Source organism: Terrapene carolina, unplaced genomic scaffold, assembly GCF_002925995.2.
Source record: "Terrapene carolina triunguis isolate 2854851 unplaced genomic scaffold, T_m_triunguis-2.0 Scaffold198, whole genome shotgun sequence".
Classification (NCBI taxonomy): Eukaryota; Metazoa; Chordata; order Testudines; family Emydidae; genus Terrapene; species Terrapene triunguis.
The window spans coordinates 1669701-1690352 of record NW_020664549.1 but is presented as its reverse complement, the minus strand read 5'-3'; the positions used below and the strand labels follow the sequence as shown (position 1 = coordinate 1690352).

The window sequence follows — 20652 nt, the reverse complement described above, 5'->3', positions numbered from 1 at the left end:
ACAAACACATTCCTCTTCCTAGATTGGTAGAGGCGTTTTCTCCCTCGTTTCATCCCTTATTTGGCTGCATCTTGTCCTCATTTACAATTTAAAAAAGAAATGAAATCAGACATCAGAAGAGTGAGATGGCGCTGGATCAGCTTTGGATCTCATGTCTGCTGGAGCAAATCTGGAGTAAGTCCCATGAAATTCAGTGGAGTCACACCAGTGTCAGAGTGAGGGTATGTTTACACTGCCAGCTGCCAGCTCAAGGAGACGTAGTTGCGCTAGCTCAGTACAAGCTCGAGCGCCAAAAATAGAAGATAGCCATGGTGGCGCGAGCGGTGGGGTGGGCTAACCACCTTGAGGAAGTACCCGTTTGAGACCATAGGCACGTAATAGTAATACCTGCTGTGTTAAGTGCTCAGGTAATACGGTAATAGGTGCAGTACAAGCACCGAGATACACAGGTAGTTAGTTAGATACTATGTCTCTCTAAGTGTCTAGCTAATATAATGTTTGGGATTTTAAACAGCATTGATAGAATAGATGTACTGATTCAGCAGTCCTTAGCCTGGCTCCAATCCTGCAGTCCCTCCTCATTCAAAACTCCCAGGGAATTCAGTGGGAGCTTTGAGTGCATTGGAATGGTGGAACAGAGCCCTAGTTGTTCAGTTCTAACTGGAGTCAATCTAATTAGACTGACCTAGCTAAATCGCTCAGGGCTGTGAAAAATTTTGCATCCTGGGCGATATAGTTAGGTTGACCTATCCCCCTCCATAGGCACGGCGAGGTTGACAGAAGAATTCTGTTGACCTAGCTACCGCCTCTCGAAGAGATGGATTAGCTACAGCCACGGAAAAACCCCTTCCGTCGACACGGGAAGCACCTACACTATAGCACGGCAGTGTAGGAGCTGTGCTGCTGTAGCAGCTGTAGTTTAGACATACCCCTAGTTCCCTCCCTCTCTTCTAAACTTCGCAGGTAATTGGATGGGCATGTTCCCCCAGCCAGCATTGCTCAGCATGGCAGGGAGAGCTGTCGGCACGATGTATCAGGTTTGCACTGGCACATCACATTCCAGTTCAGCTTGTCTAAGGCGAAGCAGCAGAAAAGCCCATGTGGACTAACCTTTGGGTTCCTGTATCCTTCGTGAGATGGAGGTAGGTCTTGGCAATTGTTGATCTTACAGTAATGTCGAGGGAAAGATCATTCTAAAACAGACATGGATTTGCAGGGGCAGTCAGTAGTTATATTTCTAATGCTCGTTGAAGAACTGAGAAAGGCTTCCATGAATAAATAAAATCGGCTGGCATGTTTGATTTCAGGGCATCTATGACGGTGTGGAAAGCTCTGATTTCAGCTCCCCAGATTAAATAAAAGAAATATTCTCAAGCTGGTGAACTGGAGGAGGAATCTGTTACTATCTAATTTGTTAACTTTTCTTCACAGTCCGCTCTTGTATGCTAGGCAGTGCTGCGGCATTAGCAATGATAGTCAGAGCGCTCAGAGAGTAGAGGTGGGGGTCTGGGCATTTTGGGCTTTGTTCCTGGCCGTGGAAGGAGAGTGAAGAACTGGGAGTCAGGAGTGGGTTCTGTTCTCTGCTCTGCGAGGTGAATGTGGCATAAATGGTTAGAGCAGTAGGGACTGCGGGTCAGGACTCCTGGGTTCTATTCTCTGTTCCACTCCTTTGCCTCAGTGCACCCATCTATGATACAGGGCTAATTATAATGACCTAACTCGCAAGACTGTTGCAAGTATCATTAATGTTTGTGAAGGGCTTTGAGATCCTCAGATGAGCAGTGCTATGGAAGAGTAATGTAGCATTGATTACAGGAAGAGCAGGCGCCAGCAACAATAATTCTTGCGTTCTTTGGGGTTGTTCCGTCAAGGGCAAAGAGCCTCAAAGGTTCCTCACTATACGCACAAGGACCCCGTGGTGCATTCACATTATATCATCGAAACCACTTGGTCCCTCAAGTGACACAATGCCCTGCTGTGTGACTGGATCAGAATGGTGACACTTTACAAGCCATTTTGCACAGGTGTCCATCACTAGAGAACCTGTGGAGCTCTTTCAGTTGATTGACCGTTTATTAAAACATTGGTTAATCATTTTATAGACTACTCATAAATGCACGCTCAGTGCACAGTAGGACCCAAACCGTTGTACCAGAGAGGCCACAGGGCAGGGCAGCACAGAATCCTGGGATTCGGGAAGTTCTCAGCTCTCAGGAGAGCTCGCTAAGGACCCAAAAGCAGCTGTCTACCCAAGCTCTGTCCTCCTAGCTTTCCTGCATCCAAACCGCAGCGACATCGTAACAGCGATAGTAAATCAACGTTTCATAACTGTGCTCCCGCTGTGGCCTTTAAGGTAATGTTTGCTCAGCTTATTAGATTGAGCTTTGTGCAGAACTTCGTTCTCCTGGTTCAAACTGTGTTTATAAGAATCATTTTTCCTCCTGCATCCCACATACTCACCAGATGCACACTAACCCCCCACTTCCCCCTTAGCCTCCCTTGGAAAAGAAATGATGGGAAACAAATGGAAGTTTAATTTTGTTTTGACTTTTGAAAGGCTTTCCTCGTGTATGGAAAGTGCGGCTTTCAGTAATCCCTCTGTTAAATCCACTGGGCAGTCATTTAGGTTTGCTGGGATTTAAATGGCAGTGCCTGTTAATAGTGCTGAAAGCTGTACTGGCCTTTTGCTTAGAAAATAATAACCAGGTTGGTTTTCCCTCTGGGTTGCTATGCGTCTGAGACAGAGCAGAGCTTTGTGAGTTGCATTCACCTGAGAGGGGCAGGGTAGACAGCCCCGGACACCAAATTCTGCTAGCCTCAGGACAAGTTGCAACATGGGGGGAAGCAGGGCAGGTTACTCCCATGCTCCCCCTGCTGGTGTGTTTTAGCCCTGCCCTGAAGAAGCCCTCTTGGGAGAGGAGACACTGGTTTCCAGCCCCATTGACACCATTTTATCTGCTGAGTCTGCCACCAATGGGGTCTGCTAGCACTGATGGTAGGCGCTGGGCTGTAGGGTGTCACGTGTCCTCCACTCTCATTGACTCCAGCTGGAGTTGAGGGCACTCGGGTATGTCTACAGTGCAATTAGAAACACACGGCTGGCCCGTGCCAGCTGACTTGGGCTAAGGGACTTGGACTAAAGGACTGTTTTATTGCAGTGTAGACATTCAGGCCCGGGGATCCTCCCACCTCGCAGGGTCCTAGAGACTGGGCTCCAGCCCAAGCCCAAATGTCTACACCTCAGTGAAACGGCCCTGTGCCATGAGCCCGAGTCAGCTGGCATGGACCAGCCACAGGTATCTAATTGCAGCGTAGACCTACCCTCAGTGCTGCACAGGATCAGGCCCAGCGATGGGAGCTGTGGTGATATCGACCTCTTTTCAAAAGGAGTTGGACTGAATCCATTTCACATAAGCCACCGAAGAGCCAGCCGACCTGGGAGACTGGGAGGTGAGATGTCCAGTATCCTGCTGCCAGTTGCTGACCTGGGGAGAGGATAACAAACAAACAATACGTGACAGATGTTAGTCCCATGGCTCCCTGCACTACTGGAAGGTGATGAATGCGGTATAAGAAACTATAGAGAATGGAACAGAACCAAACCAAGAGAGCACAAGGCAAAGAAAGGGAGATGCTCAGCTGTTGAGGGCCAGCCAAAAAGCCCAAACCTGGCTGCCTAAAGTTGGGCACCTAAATAGAAATGGCCTGGTTTTTCAGGGGCCCTGAGCCCCCACAGCTCCCATTGGCTTTGATGGGCTTTGGATCAAGCCCTTATTGAAGATTAGACCTAAAATGATAATATTTGTCATAGGCTGAAAATGAAAAACAAAACAACTCCCCAGATGTGGCTGATCGTTATGATTTTAAAACAGCTTTGCCCTGAAAATCTTGTCCTACTGCTGGAGTTTTTTTTATTACTATTATTCCATTTAGTCCGATTACATCACATGTGGCAGTTGTCTTTTCCTCTCACACACCCACACACCCCTGGTATCTGCAAAGCCGCTTTCCAGATGAGAACAGTAATTGTTTCCCAGAATACGTGACCTGCCACTGGGTCTCAGGTTCCTGCAGAGAACTTGGAAGCCGGAAATGAAGTGTTAATGTTCTATAGATTACAGTCCTGCCAAGCGTGATGTGGGGCTAGATTCTCATGGGTGCTTGTGTGTATGATCGTTTCTGCCTGCGCACGTGTGTGAAGTGTGGATTGTTAGAAGCTGGCGGGAAAATTACGTTTTAAGGTCAGCCTGGATCTCAGATTTGTTTATCTGACAGTTGACCCAACGCCTTCTATCTTAGGTACTTAGCTGGCCCCAGCGGTGGTGGAACAATTTGTACAGTGGGGGGGCTGAGAGTCATTGAACCAAACTGTAAACCCTGGATATCGTGGAAACCACTTCAAGCCAGGGGGTGCAGCAGCACCCCCAGCACCCCTAGTTCCAGCACCTATGGCTCACCCCCAGCGCTGTCGTATCTGAGCACCTCAAGATCTTTAATGTATGTATCCTCCAAACACACCTGAGAGGTAGACCAGTGCTGCTATCTCCATTGCACACATGGGGAACTAAGGGGTTGCGTGACTGGCCCAACGTGACTCAGGGCATCTGTGGCAGCATAGGGAGTGGAACCCGCATCTTTTGAGCCCCAGGCTGGTGTCCTACCTCTGGCCAAGCTTTCTTCACCAGTCAATAAAAGTGGTGTCCGGCCTCAAGTGTCCTTGTAAACCTCCCTGAATGGTGGCTGCGTCCCCTTTCCAGCTTACGAAGATGAGCTGCTTTGCCGCTTCCCCCCATGCTGTTTACACAGTCATCCAGGAGTCGGGTTTTCTCAGACATTTCCCCTCAATTCTGCCATTGGCAGCCAGCCTGCTTGTCCTGTCTCATTATGTTAGCAGCCTTTCAGGGCTGTCCTCACGGCTCCAGCACAAGCTCTCGCTCAGGGGCTTGCCAGCTCAGCGCCCGGGCAGTCTGCGCTGTTCCGGTGTCAGTCTCAGGTCAGGCTGAGGAAGCCGCTTTCTGTGCTAAGCAAGGGAAGTGCAAAGCCTTCCTGCACTGGGGTGTGGGCTAACGGGTCCGGGGAATCCCCCCACTCCACGCTCCTGAGCTGTAGCCCCATGGAGGGGAGAAACTGCTTGGAGATTAAAGACTAAGGCTTTATGTTACCGTCCACCATGCACAGCATGTGGAAGGGGGAGAGCACCAGCAGCAGTGCCTCTCCAGCTGGTAGGGGCGTCATAGCTTGGGGATGTGGTCTGAAGTAAGAGCTAGGCAGCAGCTCCTCCCTCCACCATGCTCATGTATGTAGCTGCAAACCCCCCTCTGAAGTGGGTGATTGCAGCTGCTATCATGGCAGCATGGGTCCCAGGGCTCAGGATGGGGACTCCCAGCTCCTGCAGAGGCTCCTGACTTCTCCGGCCACTCAGAGATCTGCATGAATCTCGGGACGTTGCAGCTTTCGGGCACCGAACTGTCTGCCAAGTGCAGACATCACCTTCTCCCCACAGAGCAATTCAGGGCAAATGCCCTGGGCTGAATTCTGCCATGAATGATGCCAGAATAACTCCACTGACTTCAGAGGCATTGAGAGCAGAATCTGGCCCCTCACTGGAAACCCAAGCTGTTTCCTAGTTTCTAGGGGGGTTTTCCTTGCGGAGAGTGGCAGGTGGACAAAAAAGCATAGAGGTTGCTTTTGTTCTCTGGAAAATGAAGTGTTCTCATTCATGAGCACCCTTGTCTGGTTTATCATCTTAGGGCCTTTTTCTTGTTGTTGCAGAAGAATTAACTCATAGCATCCTTAGACAATTGCTAGCTGTCTCAGTCGCTGCTGATTCCTGCCACTGATCTTTTAAAAGTGTTCTTCAGTTCTGTTGGAAGTCTACACCTGAAATAACTCCACCTTCTATTCAGTCAGAAGATAAACAAACCAGGCACCCAGTCTGGAAACTGAGCCTGCTTAATGGTGTGTAAAGGGAACTGCTTAGTTGGAGACGCCACCAGACATCAGTGGAGATCCTTGCTTCTTGCACGTCCTCCAACACCCTGCCTGGATCTCACCAGAGTCATGGATTAAGGCGGTGGTTCCCAAACTGGGTTTCGTGAACCCCTGGGGGTTCGCAAAATGTTACACGGGGTTCTTGGGAAAAAATTCCCTAATGGGGGACAGAGCTGTCTCTAGGGACCCTGGGCAGCACAGCCCGGAGCCCCTGGACTTCCAAGAGCCAAGCAGATCAAAGCAAGCAGATCTATCACACTGAGGAGATTGAAACTTCAAGACTCCTTATAAGAAATGGAAAGGGAGGTGGATATTTTTTGCTGTTTTTAAAATTAAATAGGCAGCTAGTATTGTTTTTAAAATTATTATGAAGAACAAGTTTAAGCTTTGTTGTAACGTGTGTTGTTTGCCTGGACTGCTCAAGACCTGAATGCTTGTGTAGGAGGAACTCTTTGAGTTGGCTCCTTAAATACCTTCCTGCTGTTTCACATCTGAAACTCCTTGATGAAACATAGAAGCCTTGTCTTATAACAGGCTTATTCAAAATGATACAAGCTACAAAAGTGATATCTTGGAAGAGTGTTGCCGTTTTCATAATGTAATAAAAATACTGTAATGATCAATAATAATTAATAATAAATACTGTGCAATAAGCATGTCAGAACAACAAATTTTATATTTCCAAGATCACTGCTTTTATAATTTATACTCAGGTAAAGGAGAAAATCCCTGGAAATATTCATTTTTAGGAGGGGGTTCGCGAGACCTGACATTTTTGTGAAAGGGGTTCCCAGGTTGTTGAAGTTTGGGAACCACTGGATTAAGGCGATCGTCAAACCCCACTTCCCCACAATGGCGGGATGAGTAGGTATTCAGCTGGTATAAACCGGCATAGCTCCATCGAAACCAACGAAGCCTTACAAGCCCTACAAACCAACAGTGACTTACAAGGCCAGATGTTCAGTGTGTTAAAACTAGTGCAGCGCCCTCGCCTCTACATGGGCTATTGGTTATTATTTCGAGGCTCGGGGCTTCATTGCGAAGAGAAGTAAGGAAGAAGAGAGTCCCTGCCCCAGTGAGCTCACAATTTGGGTGTTTATATCTGTGTAGGAGAGAACAAAGTCGGGACGAGGGGCTTCATTGTAATAGAGTTCACACACGAGAGAGAGTACCCATTGGCACTAATGGGAGCAGTGCAGAGAGATAAGAGGCAGATACCCATTTGTCAGGTAGAGCAGCCATGGCTGTGAAGGATAAATTTGGTCCGAAGGTGGCCAACTGCCTGCATTCAGTGTTTCAACAATGCCAGCCTCCCGGTTTGAAGTCTGTAATCCACTGGGCTGTTTACACCATCAGGGGCAGAGTGAGACAGAGAGAGGCTGTCTGGTGCAGAGAGGCAGTGTTTTCTTTGCTTCGCTTCCCCCTTCCCCAGGCAGGATTATTCCCTTGGTGCTGCTTTAAAGTGACTTTGCACTGTCTGGCTCTGCCTCGTTTCCACGTCAACCTTTTAACCTCACTTAATGACATCGGTGCCCCAGCTAATTTAACGAAGCAGCGTGAAATGGGATTTCTTATTAAACGATTAACATAGAAAGCCAACGACTTTGGAGCCGTGACCCCTGATGGAACTTCTCCAGTCGGACGTGCCCTGCTCTTTCTGAAAGAGACAGGAAGCTTGAATAATACATGCCAGGCAGGGTGTGGTACTCCTTTAATCTCCCTTTCGTCAATGCTGCTGCCTCTTTGATGTGCCGCTTGAGTCCAGGGACGTCTGTCTAAAAAGCGAGCATTAACCATGCTGCTTTGCATTAAGTGCACTGTAGCTTCCCTGGCTCCGTGAGCAATTTGATTTCCCCATCAGAAGGTGTTTGGTGGAGCATCGTCTGGCAGTTCTCAGCATGTCTTCAGGAGCATCTGAGTGCAGTGCTAGGTCTCCGCTAGCATGGATTGCTCAAGCATGCTGTCTCTCTCGCACATATATATATGGGGGGGTGAACATATGTGTAGGTAGAGATTAGAGAATTCTCAATAACCCGTGGCTTTTATTCTGGGTAATGCCATGGGGATTGGCTGGCCTTGTCTATACTTGTGAATAACCCTGATGCAGTATAACTGCACCCCTAAGTGAAGATCAGGACATGCAGGGGGTTTGTACTGACTGGGCTGGTCAAGGCTCAACCTTACTTGTAATTAAGAGTAAATCCTGATTAGCTCAATAGGTGCAAACCCCTGTAGAGACCTGCAGGCTAGCACCAGTTGTTAGTCACTGTTGTCCAAGTCAGTGCATTTAAAGAAGTGACCCAAACAGCTTCCACAGAGGCGAGTGTGTTGGGTACTGAGATATGGATATAGAGGCCTAATTTTGGCCACTCACATTTGAACATATTGGCCTCGGTCTCCTGGTTATTGACCACTAGTTCGCACTGTTTAGGGACCTAGGCCCAGATGTTTTAAGTTATTTAGGGGGTGGCGTGCTCCGCGTTGCAATGCCTAACTGATTTCAGAGCATAAATCTCATTCCCAAAAGGGATTTCTGAGCCAAAATACCATTGACAGTCTAGGGATTTTATCTCCTAAGTGCCTGAATCACTTTTGAAAATGAGATTTAGGCTCCTAAATCAATTAGGCGTTTCAATGCTTAGCGAAGCAATGCTTAATACCTTTAAAAATCTGGGCCCTAGGGTATTTTCCATGCATTTGCTGTTGTTCCAGCCTCTTACTTTCTCCCAGCCTCATGGTCAACTAAGGGCCAGAACATCAGTTGGTGTAAATTAGCGTCATTCCATTGAATTAATCTGGCCCAGAAGTTTGGGAATCAGCCAGCCTTCCTGTTAAATGACCCCACCCTACAGAAGATCCATCTCCAGAACCACTGCAAGCCAATAGATTTTCAAGGCCATCTCCTACTGATATAGGTTTGTCATGCTGGTGACCTGGAGTATTTTCCAGTGACCACTTCCCCCCCCCCCCCCCCCCCCCCCCCGTCTCAGTGTGGGCTGTGTACTTGACAAAAAAGGGAATTAAATGACCCAGTCTCGGCCATAATTATGTATTTCACGGAAACAAAGTTGAGCAACTTCTCCAGTTAATTGCCTGAGCCCAGTTTCCTCTTTCAGCTTTCGTCGGAGCTGCTATCTTGGGTTGTTTTATTTCTTTTTTAAAATGGCTTTTATCCTTTACTGTGTATAGCAATATGCAGCTGGAAAAAAAATCCATTTCCTGCAGCTTCCAATTCCTGCCAGCCGATAAGAGACAAGGGTGAAGCCTTCCCGGGGCTCTGGGCCTGGAAAAGGACAGGAGCAACCAAATGGCTAAGAATAGCCTGGCAGCCGCAGTTTGTAAAGTCTACAAGGTTTTTTTTAAAATGTGCTGATCTAATAAGGATGAAGCAAGTTTGCAGCTCTCTCCAGGGTTGCCTATTGGATGAGTTTTGTTCCCGTGGCTTTCTGCCCCCTGCCCCAGTGTACAGTAAGGCATCTGAAACAGAGCGATAAATGCTCTGGATGGGTCCCCTGGCATCATTTACAAACCCCCGACTGTATTCCCTTGCCGCTCTTGCTTAGCTGGATTCTCCACGCTGCTCAGCCATGAGGATTGAACTACCATGAGACGGAAGAAGTTGGTGGATCCAGATGAAAAATGGAAGGTACCCTGTAAATGCTGATCTGGGTGGATTGAATGAGAAACCGTTGGTACTGCCAGCAGTGAAAGGCTGAGGGGGCTGGGTGTGATCCTGAGATGTGCCAAGTACCTGGCATTCTGAGCTCCTCTAAGGGCCATGCCCCGAAGGAAGTTTCTTATTCAGTTTGTAGGGAGAGAGGTGAATGACAGAGGAAGAATGGGTATATGGTGAAGGCACCAGACTGGAGACCTGGTTTAAATCCCTGGCTCTGCCACAGACTCTCTATGGGACCTTGTACTAGTCACTTAATTTCGGTCTGTGAAACGGGGTAACAATCCTTCCTTTGTTAGCTTTCTGGGGCAGGGCTGCTTCTTGCTTCGTGTCTATACAGCACCTAGCACAATGTGGCCCCTACCTTGGTTGAGGGTCTCCCAGTGTGAGCATAATACAAATAGTAAAGGGGATACACCGCTGGTCAGCTTACGGGGCATCGGGAAGTCTCGTTGTGAAAAAGGAAGGCAAAGGGTGAAATCCTACTATAAGGTGAGTGCGTAACTGGTTGGAAAATCGTTCCCAGAGAGTAGTTATCAGTGGTTCACAGTCATGCTGGAAGGGCATAATGAGTGGGGTCCCGCAGGGATTGGTTCTGGGTCCAGTTCTCTTCAATATTATCATCAATGATTTAGATAATGGCATAGAGAGTACACTTATAAAGTTTGCAGACAATACCAAGCTGGGAGAGGTTGCAAGTGCTTTGAAGGATAGGATTAAAATTCAAAATGATCTAGACAAACTGGAGAAATGGTCTGAAGTAAATAGGATGAAATTAAATAAGGACAAATGCAAAGTACTCCACTTAGGAAGGAACAATCAGTTGCACATATACAAAATGGGAAATGACTGCCTAGGGAAGAGTACTGCAGAAAGAGATCTGGGGGTCATAGTGGATCACAAGATAAATATGAATCAACAGTGTAATGCTGTTGCAAAAAAAAGCAAACATCATTCTGGGATGTATTAGCAGGACTATTGTAAGCAAGAAATGAGAAGTAATTCTTCTACTCTACTCTGTGCTAATTAGGCCTCAACTGAAGTATTGTGTCCAGTTCTAGGCGCCACATTTCAGGAAAGATATGGAGAAAGTCCAGAGAAGAGCAACAAAAATGATGAAAGCTCTAGAAAACATGAGCTATGAGGGAAGATTGAAAAAATTGGGTTTGTTTAGTCTGGAGAAGAGAAGATTGAGAGGGGACATGATAACAGTTTTCAAGTACACAAAAGGTTATTACAAGGAGGAGGGAGAAAAATTGTTCTTCTTAACCTCTGAGGATAGGACAAGAAGCAATGGGCTTAAATTGCAGCAAGGGAGGTTTAGGTTGGACATTAGGAAAAACTTCCTAACTATCAGAGTGGTTAAGCACTGGAATAAATTGCCTAGGGAGGTGGTGGAATTTCCATCATTGGGGATTTTTAAGAGTAGGTCGGACAAACACCTGTCAGGGATGGTCTAGATAATACTTAGTCCTGTCTTGAGTGCAGAGGACCGGATTAGATGACCTCTCAAGGTCCCTTCCAGTCCTATGATTCTATCCTGGCCCCATGGAAGTAGATGGCAAAACTCCCACTGACTTCACTGGGGCTAGGATTGCACCTAGAAATTTAAAAAAACAGTAAAACTCCCTCCAGAGTATATTGCAGCAGGTGGCTTTCAATTCTGTGGCAAACAGTTTGTAATTCAATGACATTCTTGCTCCTAGTCTATTACTGTATATAACAATTATGGCGTGATGTTATTATTGGCCAGGCACCAGGGCTTTGCAAAACATACAAGCAGGGGACACAGGCTTTCTCTGCATCTTCAAAGGTCTTTGCAGATCTTAACAATATCTTTAGAAATCGGGGTCTTTATAACACCCCAAAAAGGGGAATCAGCCATTCCCCCCTCCCGCCACACATTTGTAATCTCTCTCGGCCATGGATGTGGGCAAGGACTGAAGAAGGAACATGTCTGATTTTAGAGAAAACGCTTTATTTCTATGTATAGTCAAAGATCATCTCAATCCTCAGCATAGGGCTGTCGGTACTGGTGCAAAGCCCCAGTGTAGATGTGCTGCACCAGGGTTAAACAGGGCAATTTGCACTAGTGCAAGCCCCGAATTTGACACAATGCATTTGTGCTGGGGGTTTGCACCAGTGTAGCTACTACACTGCTACAACTATCCCCAGCATGGACGGACCCTTAATGTTCTCCGTCCAAAAGCACCCTTCGAGTTCCCTAGAAGTGTCCACATGCTGCACATCCCACCGCAAGCCCCAGCTACCCTTACCTAGTAGCGCTGGCTGCCAGAAGCCATGCATGGACCTGACAGAAGGACTGGCTGGTCACTGCGTGAATGGACCACTGCAGCCTGGGGAGTAAAGCATCCAATGGAACAGTGCAGATCGCCTCCTAGGCCCGATCTTCTGGGCCCTCTGCGTGCTGAACTTCCATTGAAGTTGATGGGTGTTCCATGCAAGATCAGACTCCCTATTATTTTTATAGCACCGTAGGTGCTCATGAGACATCACAGATATATAGGAAGATAAGGTCACTGTGTCCAGGAGCTTATTGTCTAAAGGCCGGTTTCTGCTTCCACTGAAGTCATTAATAGGGGGGTCCCTATGGTTAATATAACAGCAACCCATGGAGGAGAGGAGAATCAACAGTAAACAACAGAGGCAAATCCCTTCCTAGTAATGAAATCTGTGCTTGTCTCATCCACACCTAGGACACATCACTGTTATTAAACCTTTACGTGCAGTCTCTGGAGAACGCGCCACTCCTCCTGTGCAAGATGCTGGTGATAATGTATTCCAAAGTAACAAGCGATCAAAATTATACTGTACTAAAGGGTCATTCGGTGAAAAGTTGATGGAAATTAGAAATCAGGCCGTGTCTGCCAACAATATTTAACTGTTCGCCAACTCTTCATTAGAAGCTGCAAGCCATTTATGCGTCACCTAGATTTGCATAACAATTTGCATAGAAAACTCAGCCACTGGAAGATGTGTGGTTTTCAAATGGGAAGGCAGCGTGCTTTCGGCATTTCAAACTAGGGACAGGGGGACAGGCCTGGTTTCTATTCCTGGCTCTACCCCGCGACTTTTTTATGTGGCCTGTGGCTAGTCACTTCCCCTCGCTGTGCCTCAGGCTGTCTGTCTGTAAAATGTAAGTTAAAGCGCTCCTTTCCCTCCCGGCGGGACGTGAGGGGTTGAGAATGTTTGTAAAGGGATCTGGAATCTTATTACAGAAGGAGAAGGTGTCACTGTCCGACAGTGGCCAATGCCAGGTGCTAGAGGGGGAAAACTGACTCACTGAATAGCTTCAGGCCTAATCACTGCCCCTCTCGGAGCATCCATTTCCTCCTCTGGAAAGTGGAGAAAATGTTACTTCCCCACCTTTGCAGCTTGGGAAGAAATTATGCTAAACCGTGTTAGAATTCTCAAAGCAGTAACTCTTCTGCGATGAGAGGAGACAGATCCTGAGTACAAGATGTTAGAACCTGAAATGCTTCCAAACCTATAACTTTTTTCAATGATATTTTCCCCAGATTGTTTGGATTTGCAAATCTAGTAAAACACCGGAGCATCTAGCATGCTGTCCTTGCATTGAACGAGGGTAAAATGTCAGAGGCAAGCTGCCTTGTGCAGATGACTTTAGAGCAAAAGCTGACTCAAAGAATAGCCTATCTGCTGTAAGGGTACCCAGTGTAACAGTTTTGTTGCTGCATCTTCTCACTGGCTTCTACAAATGGTGTCAGTAATGGTTTTACTGGTGGGAAACATCTACCAGGAACCAAGCTGCTTCTCGCTGTCTGTCTCTCGTCTTTCTCTGTCTCTGTTTGTTCATTGCTATGGAACCGGAGGCTCCCCCGGCTCCCCGGGTGTATTGTTTTTAGACCCCTCTATTCAGATTTCTTCTCCTTTCTCTTTGCTCCCAGCTGGACAAAGGGGACGTGAGCACGCTTAGCCTGCCTTCCAACGCCAGCCATGGCGACGCCGACGTCAGCAACATCTGCTTGGATGTCCCAGATGGCGCCCCAGACCCGCACAGGACGAAAGCTGCCATCGACCACCTGCACCAGAAAATCCTCAAGATCACCGAGCAGATCAAGATTGAGCAGGAGGCTCGGGACGACAACGTAGCCGAGTACCTGAAGCTGGCCAACAACGCTGACAGGCAGCAGGCTTCCCGCATCAAGCAAGTCTTTGAGAAGAAGAACCAGAAGTCGGCCCAGACCATCGCCCAGCTCCATAAGAAGCTTGAGCACTACCACAAGAAGCTAAAGGAGATTGAACAGAACGGGCTCTCCCGACAGCCCAAGGATGTCTTCCGGGACATGCACCAGGGCCTCAAGGATGTGGGGGCCAACGTCCGGTCCAGCATCAGCGGCTTCGGAGGCGGGGTAGTGGAAGGCGTCAAGGGAAGCCTGTCGGGTTTGTCCCAGGCCACCCACACGGCTGTGGTCTCCAAGCCCCGGGAGTTCGCCAGCCTGATCCGGAACAAGTTTGGCAGCGCCGACAACATCGCCCACCTGAAGGACACTCTGGATGACGGGCACCCCGAGGAGGCCTCGAGGACTCTGAGCGGCAGCGCCACCCTGGTGTCCAGCCCCAAGTACGGCAGTGACGACGAGTGCTCCAGCGCCACCTCAGGATCTGCGGCGGGCAGCAACTCAGGGGCAGGGCCCGGTGGCTTGGGGAGCCCCAAGTCCAATACCCTGGACAGTCACCACAATAACTTTGACACCATCCTGGAGGAGCTCCGGGAGATTAAGGACAGTCAGTCGCACCTGGAGGACTCGATGGAGGATCTCAAGGCGCAGCTGCAGAGGGACTATACCTACATGACGCAGTGCTTGCAAGAGGAGCGGTACAGGTAGGGCCAGCCCCAGTGCAGCTGTGTGTGAGCGCGTGCATGAGTGCCACCTCCCTGTCTCTGCAAGGCTGTTCCTACGTGGCTCACACCAGTAGGCCTGCATCTCCATTGGCCCTTCATAGCATTGCTATTTTATATGTAGTTCTTTGCAATTCGTTGTGCAGAGCTGTTCAGTTAAAGCAAATGCCTTCAACGCCCACTGCCACAGTGCTCATGAGCAACCCTGCAATAACAAACCAATGTGCGCAGCTCCCGTGCACCCCCTGAGCAACTCTACAGTGACAAAGCCGTGTATGCAGCCTGGCCCTCAGAAGCAACCCTACAATAACAAACCGCTGTGCACACTTGAACAACAATAACAAATAATTGTGTGTGCACAGAGGACGAGGATATTGGTAAGGAAGTAGATGCACGTTTCAAGCTTCCCAGTGTGGAAAGTAACTGATTTACCACAATGATGCCACACACCTTGACAGTGTCTTTGAAGAAACAAAAATTGGGTGTTACTGAGAGCACTTGGCTTTTTAGGGGGATGTAAATTTCAATATATTTTACTAGTGGGGGGGCACTATAGTTTAAACCCACAAACCCAGCTACAAAGGATTATGGAATAAGGTGGATCCTGGGATGGTCTATTGGCCTTTTTGTGGGTCACAGATCAAAAAAAGGCTGAGAACAACGGGCTTAGGGAATGAAACAAAGCCGAGCCATTCAAAAGGGCAAATCTAGTGGTGAAAGGCTCTGTACATACTGTAGTACCTGAGTGTTCTATTTTCCATGGGAAGTGGAATCCTGGGACTCTGTTCCCATTAGGGAAAGGAACCAGGCTTTGTTACATTGATCCCGGCAAGCTCCCATGTAGCCTCCACATTGAAGAGCCAGGCTCTGTCTGTTTGTTTAGCTGTAGGACCTCCCAGCAGCCAATAGCCCTAAAGGAATCCCGTGATGCTTCCCCTCTGCCAATCACCCTGAGAAAAAAGGCTATTTGCTATTTATAAGAGGCAAGAGGAAATGCATCACCTTGCTCGACAGGCAGTGCCAGCCCTCTCAACTCTTGGGAATAGGAAATAAGGACCAGCTTCTAAAGGGGGCATTGGCTTGGGCTTTCTTTGTTTAGATCATTTTGGCTGAGGACAAAAGCTGAAACACTGTTTAAAAATACTTCAACTGAGAGCCTGTGTGAGAGTTCACACGTTACAGACGTACGGGCTTGTGATGTCATTGGGGTTCCTTTCTTTCCCCTGCTATTTGAAGTTTCTTCCAAGCCCTTCTCAGTAGCTGGAAAATGTCCTGAAATATCCTTGCCAGTGTCAGAGGAGATGGAAATAAATCACCATGTTCCCAAATCCAGATAGTCCGAAGTGGCCAGAGAAACTCCCCTCCCTTCCTTCCTCCCCCCTCCCACCTCCAACAAAGGGGACTAGGGGTAAGGGTCACAGAGCCTCTCTCATCTACTAGAGTTTGCTGATCTGAATGCAGCTTAGGGGCCCAGGTTCAGTAGGAAAGCCATTGCCATCTGATGGCCCACATGAAGCGAGGTGGGGGTGCAGCTCAAGTGGCAGCCACCCTGTCGTGGTCACTTGGATGGCAGTCTTGACACAAAGTGCAAGGACTGAATGGGTGATGAAGGCAGCTGATCTGCCCTCTCACCCTTAGAGATCAGGGCTAAGGCACTGGGCTGTATTCGTACTGCTGCTGCCTGTGCTATGCCTCTTCTGTGGATAAGATGGGGTGGAAGGTTCGTTTCCCCCACCCCATTAGACACAAGGTCCCCTTCCAACACATTTCATCTCAGAGAGGGAGGCACGGGAGATGCTTAGGAGCTGGGTAACCAGGAGATTCTGAAGCTCCACTGACCTCTGGTTTCAGGGCCATTTGAGTCCATTCCACAGCTAAGGGAATGCTGGAGAATCCAAGATAGCTGCTTCTGAGAGCGAGGCCAGCTCCTCGGGGACTGCAGCACAAACCAGGCATCCTAGAGACAAAACAGAAGAGAGATGAAATAAACTCCACGTTATCGATCGCTGCGTGCACACAGCCTCCTCTGTCTGCTTCTAATCTGCATCCCTCAAAGTGTCCATCTGTGGACTCCAGGCAGCACTGGAACCTGTCCTATTTATTTTAGATTCCATAGTGCCATTGCTGTGTGGAGTGCTTCAATTGCTTGACACCCAAAGTCATTTCCATGTCATCCAAGTCACCTCTGTATGCCGAATATCTGGGGGCACCAGTGAGGTTTGGGCTGGGGGGCAGGGGGAGCTGGAGTTAATGGAATCTGAATTTGATGGAAACAGACTGTTCTCCTTGCATGATAGGAGAAAGATGAGTCAAATGTAATAACCCAGCTGCCAGCATTCACACCTTCCCCATGCACCTTCTCCTCCCTCCCCCAGATACGAACGCCTGGAAGAGCAGCTGAATGACCTGACGGAGCTCCACCAGAATGAAATGACCAACCTAAAGCAAGAGCTAGCCAGCATGGAGGAGAAGGTGGCCTATCAGTCCTATGAGAGGGCCAGGGACATCCAGGTATGGGAACTCAGAGAGCCCACGCCACCATCCTTACTCAGCTGAACTGGCGTCCTTTTGCAGATGAGATAGGAAAGGGGCAGGGCGTTGGGGGGGGGGCAGATTTCTGCAATGGGAGAAGGGACACTACATGCCTCGGGAGAAGTGTGGGGCTAGTACCTGAACGATCAAGGGGATCCCACTTTCAAGGAATGAGCTATCACCCTCCAAAGCAGTCACTTGCTCTGATACGCTCTTCAGAGACAGAGAGCCCAGAGGAGACATCAATGGGACAATTTAGCCATGACCCTCAGAGACTCTTAGTCTGGTGCGGAGCTGCATGGCTTAGGGGACTGGTAATGGACTACTGATGGCTGTTCAGTGGCCCGCATGGAATGTGTGCCTGCAGCGTGTCCAGGTCCTAGTGAACTAAATTCCCTTTGAACATGAGGAAAACACAGGGTGTTTCTGCAAACAGTGCAAAGGTCCGAGTCACTCACTTAGCAGCTGGGCAGAGCAGCAGCCTGAGGTGAGCAGAGGGGCTCATTGCAGGGAACATGAAGTCACAGAAATGTAGGGCTGCAAGGGACCTCCAGAGTCCATCTAGTCCAGCCCCCTGTGCTGAGGCAGGACCTAGTAAATCTAGACCATCCCTGACAGGTGTTCGTCCAACCTGTTCTTAAAAACCACCAATGTTGGGGATTCCACAACCTCCCTTGGAAACCTGTTCCAGAGCTTAACTACCCTGAGAGTTAGGAAGCTTTTCCTAATATCTAATCTAAATCTCCCTTGGTACAGAATAAGCCCATTACCTCTTGTCCCACCTTCAGTGGCCGTGGAGAACAATTGATCACCATCCCCTTTATAACAGCCCTTAGCATATTTGAAGACTGTTCTCAGGTCCCGGCTCAGTTTTCTTTTCTGAAAACTAAGTGTGCTCAAGTTTTTTAACCTTTCCTCGTAGGTCAAGTTTTCTAAACCTTTGATCATTTGTATTGCTCTCCTCTGGACTCTCTCCAGTTTGTCCACATCAAGTGTAGCACCCAGAACTGGACACAGCACTCCAGCTGAGGCCTCACCATTGACAAGTAGAATGGGACAATTACCTCTCATGTCTTACACACAACATTCCCGTTAAAACCTACGGGAGCAAATGCCAGCTCCCAGCTTTGGTCAAGTTTCCAGAGGTGCTCAGCTGCCACTTTTCTCTGGAGCACCTCTGAAAACGGGGCTGCTGGAGTCTTACGGACAGGCCATTGAAATCTATGCATCTGTCAGTCCGTCTGTCTACCTGTCGGGGTGTTTGTATTGCACCCATTACTGGAGGGACTGATCAGAAGTGCTCCGTTAGGACTGTCACATCGCACTGCCCTTTGCGTTGTCACCTTTCAGGTGTCAATAATATACGGGCCATTTATCAGAGGCCCCCAGTGAGTGGATTTGACTGTAGCTGTTCAGCACAATCTGCAGGGGACTGTTCTGCCCCCACGTGGCAATTTGGGGAACTTCCCAGTGGAATTGACTATATTTGATGCTCAGATTTTATTCAGCCTTTGGAAAAAAATAGCACGTATATCGTGGAAGGGAAGCAAATACATTTCACATGAATTGAGAGCAAACCAAGCAAAATGCAAATCTGCAAAGCAATGGAAGAGCTCTGTGCTTTCCTTACTTACATGCATTGCACCCTCTTCACCAGGCATGTGTGGGTAGACATAGCTGTAGCCCTGCTCTCCCTACTGCATTGTGCATACTATGTACTCCCTCTTGCTCTAATACCTCTGTCTAATGCTCAGAATTAGCGGGTTTGTGTGGAAGCAGGTGGGGAAGGTTTTGAGGGAGGAGTATTTTGCCCTGTGCACCAGAGTCCCGTCAACCAGGGATCCCAAAATGGAGTCTTGCAACTGGCTCATTCCTTACTTGGGGTTTTCTGACTATCGTACACCTTCATTGTAAGGCTCTTCGGGGTGATGGTTTAAGTGGTACAAGATTGTCACATCAGAACCCTAATAATAACTCTACTTTGCATAGCGATAGCTCCCATCATCAACAGATCTCAAAGCACTTTGCAAATGTTAATTGAGCCTGACAACCTCCCTGAGGTAGGTGAATAACACTCCCCTATTCCGGGTGGGTGTACTGAGGCACACAGCATTGTTTAAGCATCTTGTCCCAAGGTGTCACAGCCAGGAACAGAAACAAGGAGTGCTGTACTCTCACCTACACTTCCTCACTGAGTTGAGTACAGAACCCAGGCATCCTGGCTTCCCAGTCCCTGGCTCTAACCCACTAGCTTCCCCTCTCTCATGGAGACAGGCACAGAACCCAGGAGTCCTGGTTCTAACCACCAGACAGCACACTCTGCCACACAATGTAGCTGCTACACTGTGGTGTCCTACCCTGTGGCCAAACTAACCCTGGTTCACGTCTACCTCTGCAGGAAGCGGTAGAGTCGTGCCTCACCCGCGTCACCAAGCTGGAGCTCCAGCAGCAGCAGCAGCAGGTGGTGCAGCTGGAAGGGGTGGAGAACGCCAATGCCCGGGCCCTGCTGGGCAAATTCATCAACGTCATCCTGGCCCTCATGGCGGTGCTGCTCGTCTTCGTCTCCACCATCGCCAACTTCATCACGCCCCTCATGAAGACCCGCATGCGCATCCTCAGCACCGCCCTGCTGTTCCTCTTCCTCCTCTTCCTCTGGAAGCACTGGGACTCCATCACTTATTTCCTGGAGCATGTGTTGCTCCCCAGCTGATTCCCTGGGGCAGCATTCCATTTTCCTACTGAGAAAACAGGAAAGGGAGGGGGGAGAAACTGGAGCCTTCCATAAAATGTCTTCATTCATTCAGTTCAGTCTGGTTTCCCACCCTCTGCACCCATCCGTAGTCACATCCAGCATCCTCATTGTGGCCAGGAGTATGGGCTGTTGAGCCACGATTGTTCACTCCTCCGTGAAGCCCTGGAAGGTGAGGATGGGGAGAGCGATGGAGAGTTTGGAAGAAGCCTGTAACTGACATGTTTTGTTTTTTTTTTTAAATGACATGATCGTGATAGTCTCTGGGCACGAGGCTTTCTTTACATGCCAGCCGCCACCAGGACTGTAATTTAAAAGCTTTGTATCCAGAGCAGAGTTTGCCTTCGAACCCAGCCACTGGGAAACTTTCTCTAGAGAGAGGAGAGGTTTTTTTCTTAAAGACAAGGCTGGCGAAAAGCTCATACCTGGGATGCAATAAAGAAATCAATAGCAAGAGGAAGAAGTGGAGCTCAAGTGAATATTCTAATGTTTCTGCTCCCAGGAGAGCTTGCATATTTGATGAAGCAGAATGTACACATCACACCAGCTTCTCCAGACCAGATGCACGTGCATTCCCATTGTTACCAAACAGCTGACAAGCCGGATGCAGAATTGGGGTTGCTATTTATTTATTAGGATGGCGTCCTTTGCACAGCTGATCATTGGCGTGTGGCCAGCGGATACCAGTTCGGGTTCCGATCAGAAAACTCGTACACTTCTGGCACAGGTGAAACACATTGTGTTGGCTTTTGTTTTTTTCTCCTTTGGCTTTCGTTTGATCTCTTCAGGGACACGTGGACCTTCCAACATCGCACCTATGAA

The 20652-nt window shown here is 48.6% G+C and overlaps 1 protein-coding gene across 1 annotated transcript in view; it reads left to right on the top strand.

Moving 5' to 3' along the window:
• The window catches only part of LOC113407132 (transmembrane and coiled-coil domains protein 2-like), a 71310-nt gene extending 51190 nt beyond the window's left edge, over positions 1-20120 (top strand). The window contains exons 3-5 of the mRNA XM_026655217.1: positions 13594-14531; positions 16925-17060; positions 19480-20120. Of these exons, the coding sequence (XP_026511002.1) occupies positions 13594-14531; positions 16925-17060; positions 19480-19791 (1386 nt within the window). The 3' untranslated portion in view covers positions 19792-20120. The remainder of the gene's footprint in view (positions 1-13593; positions 14532-16924; positions 17061-19479) is intronic.
• Positions 20121-20652: the final 532 nt, after the last annotated feature.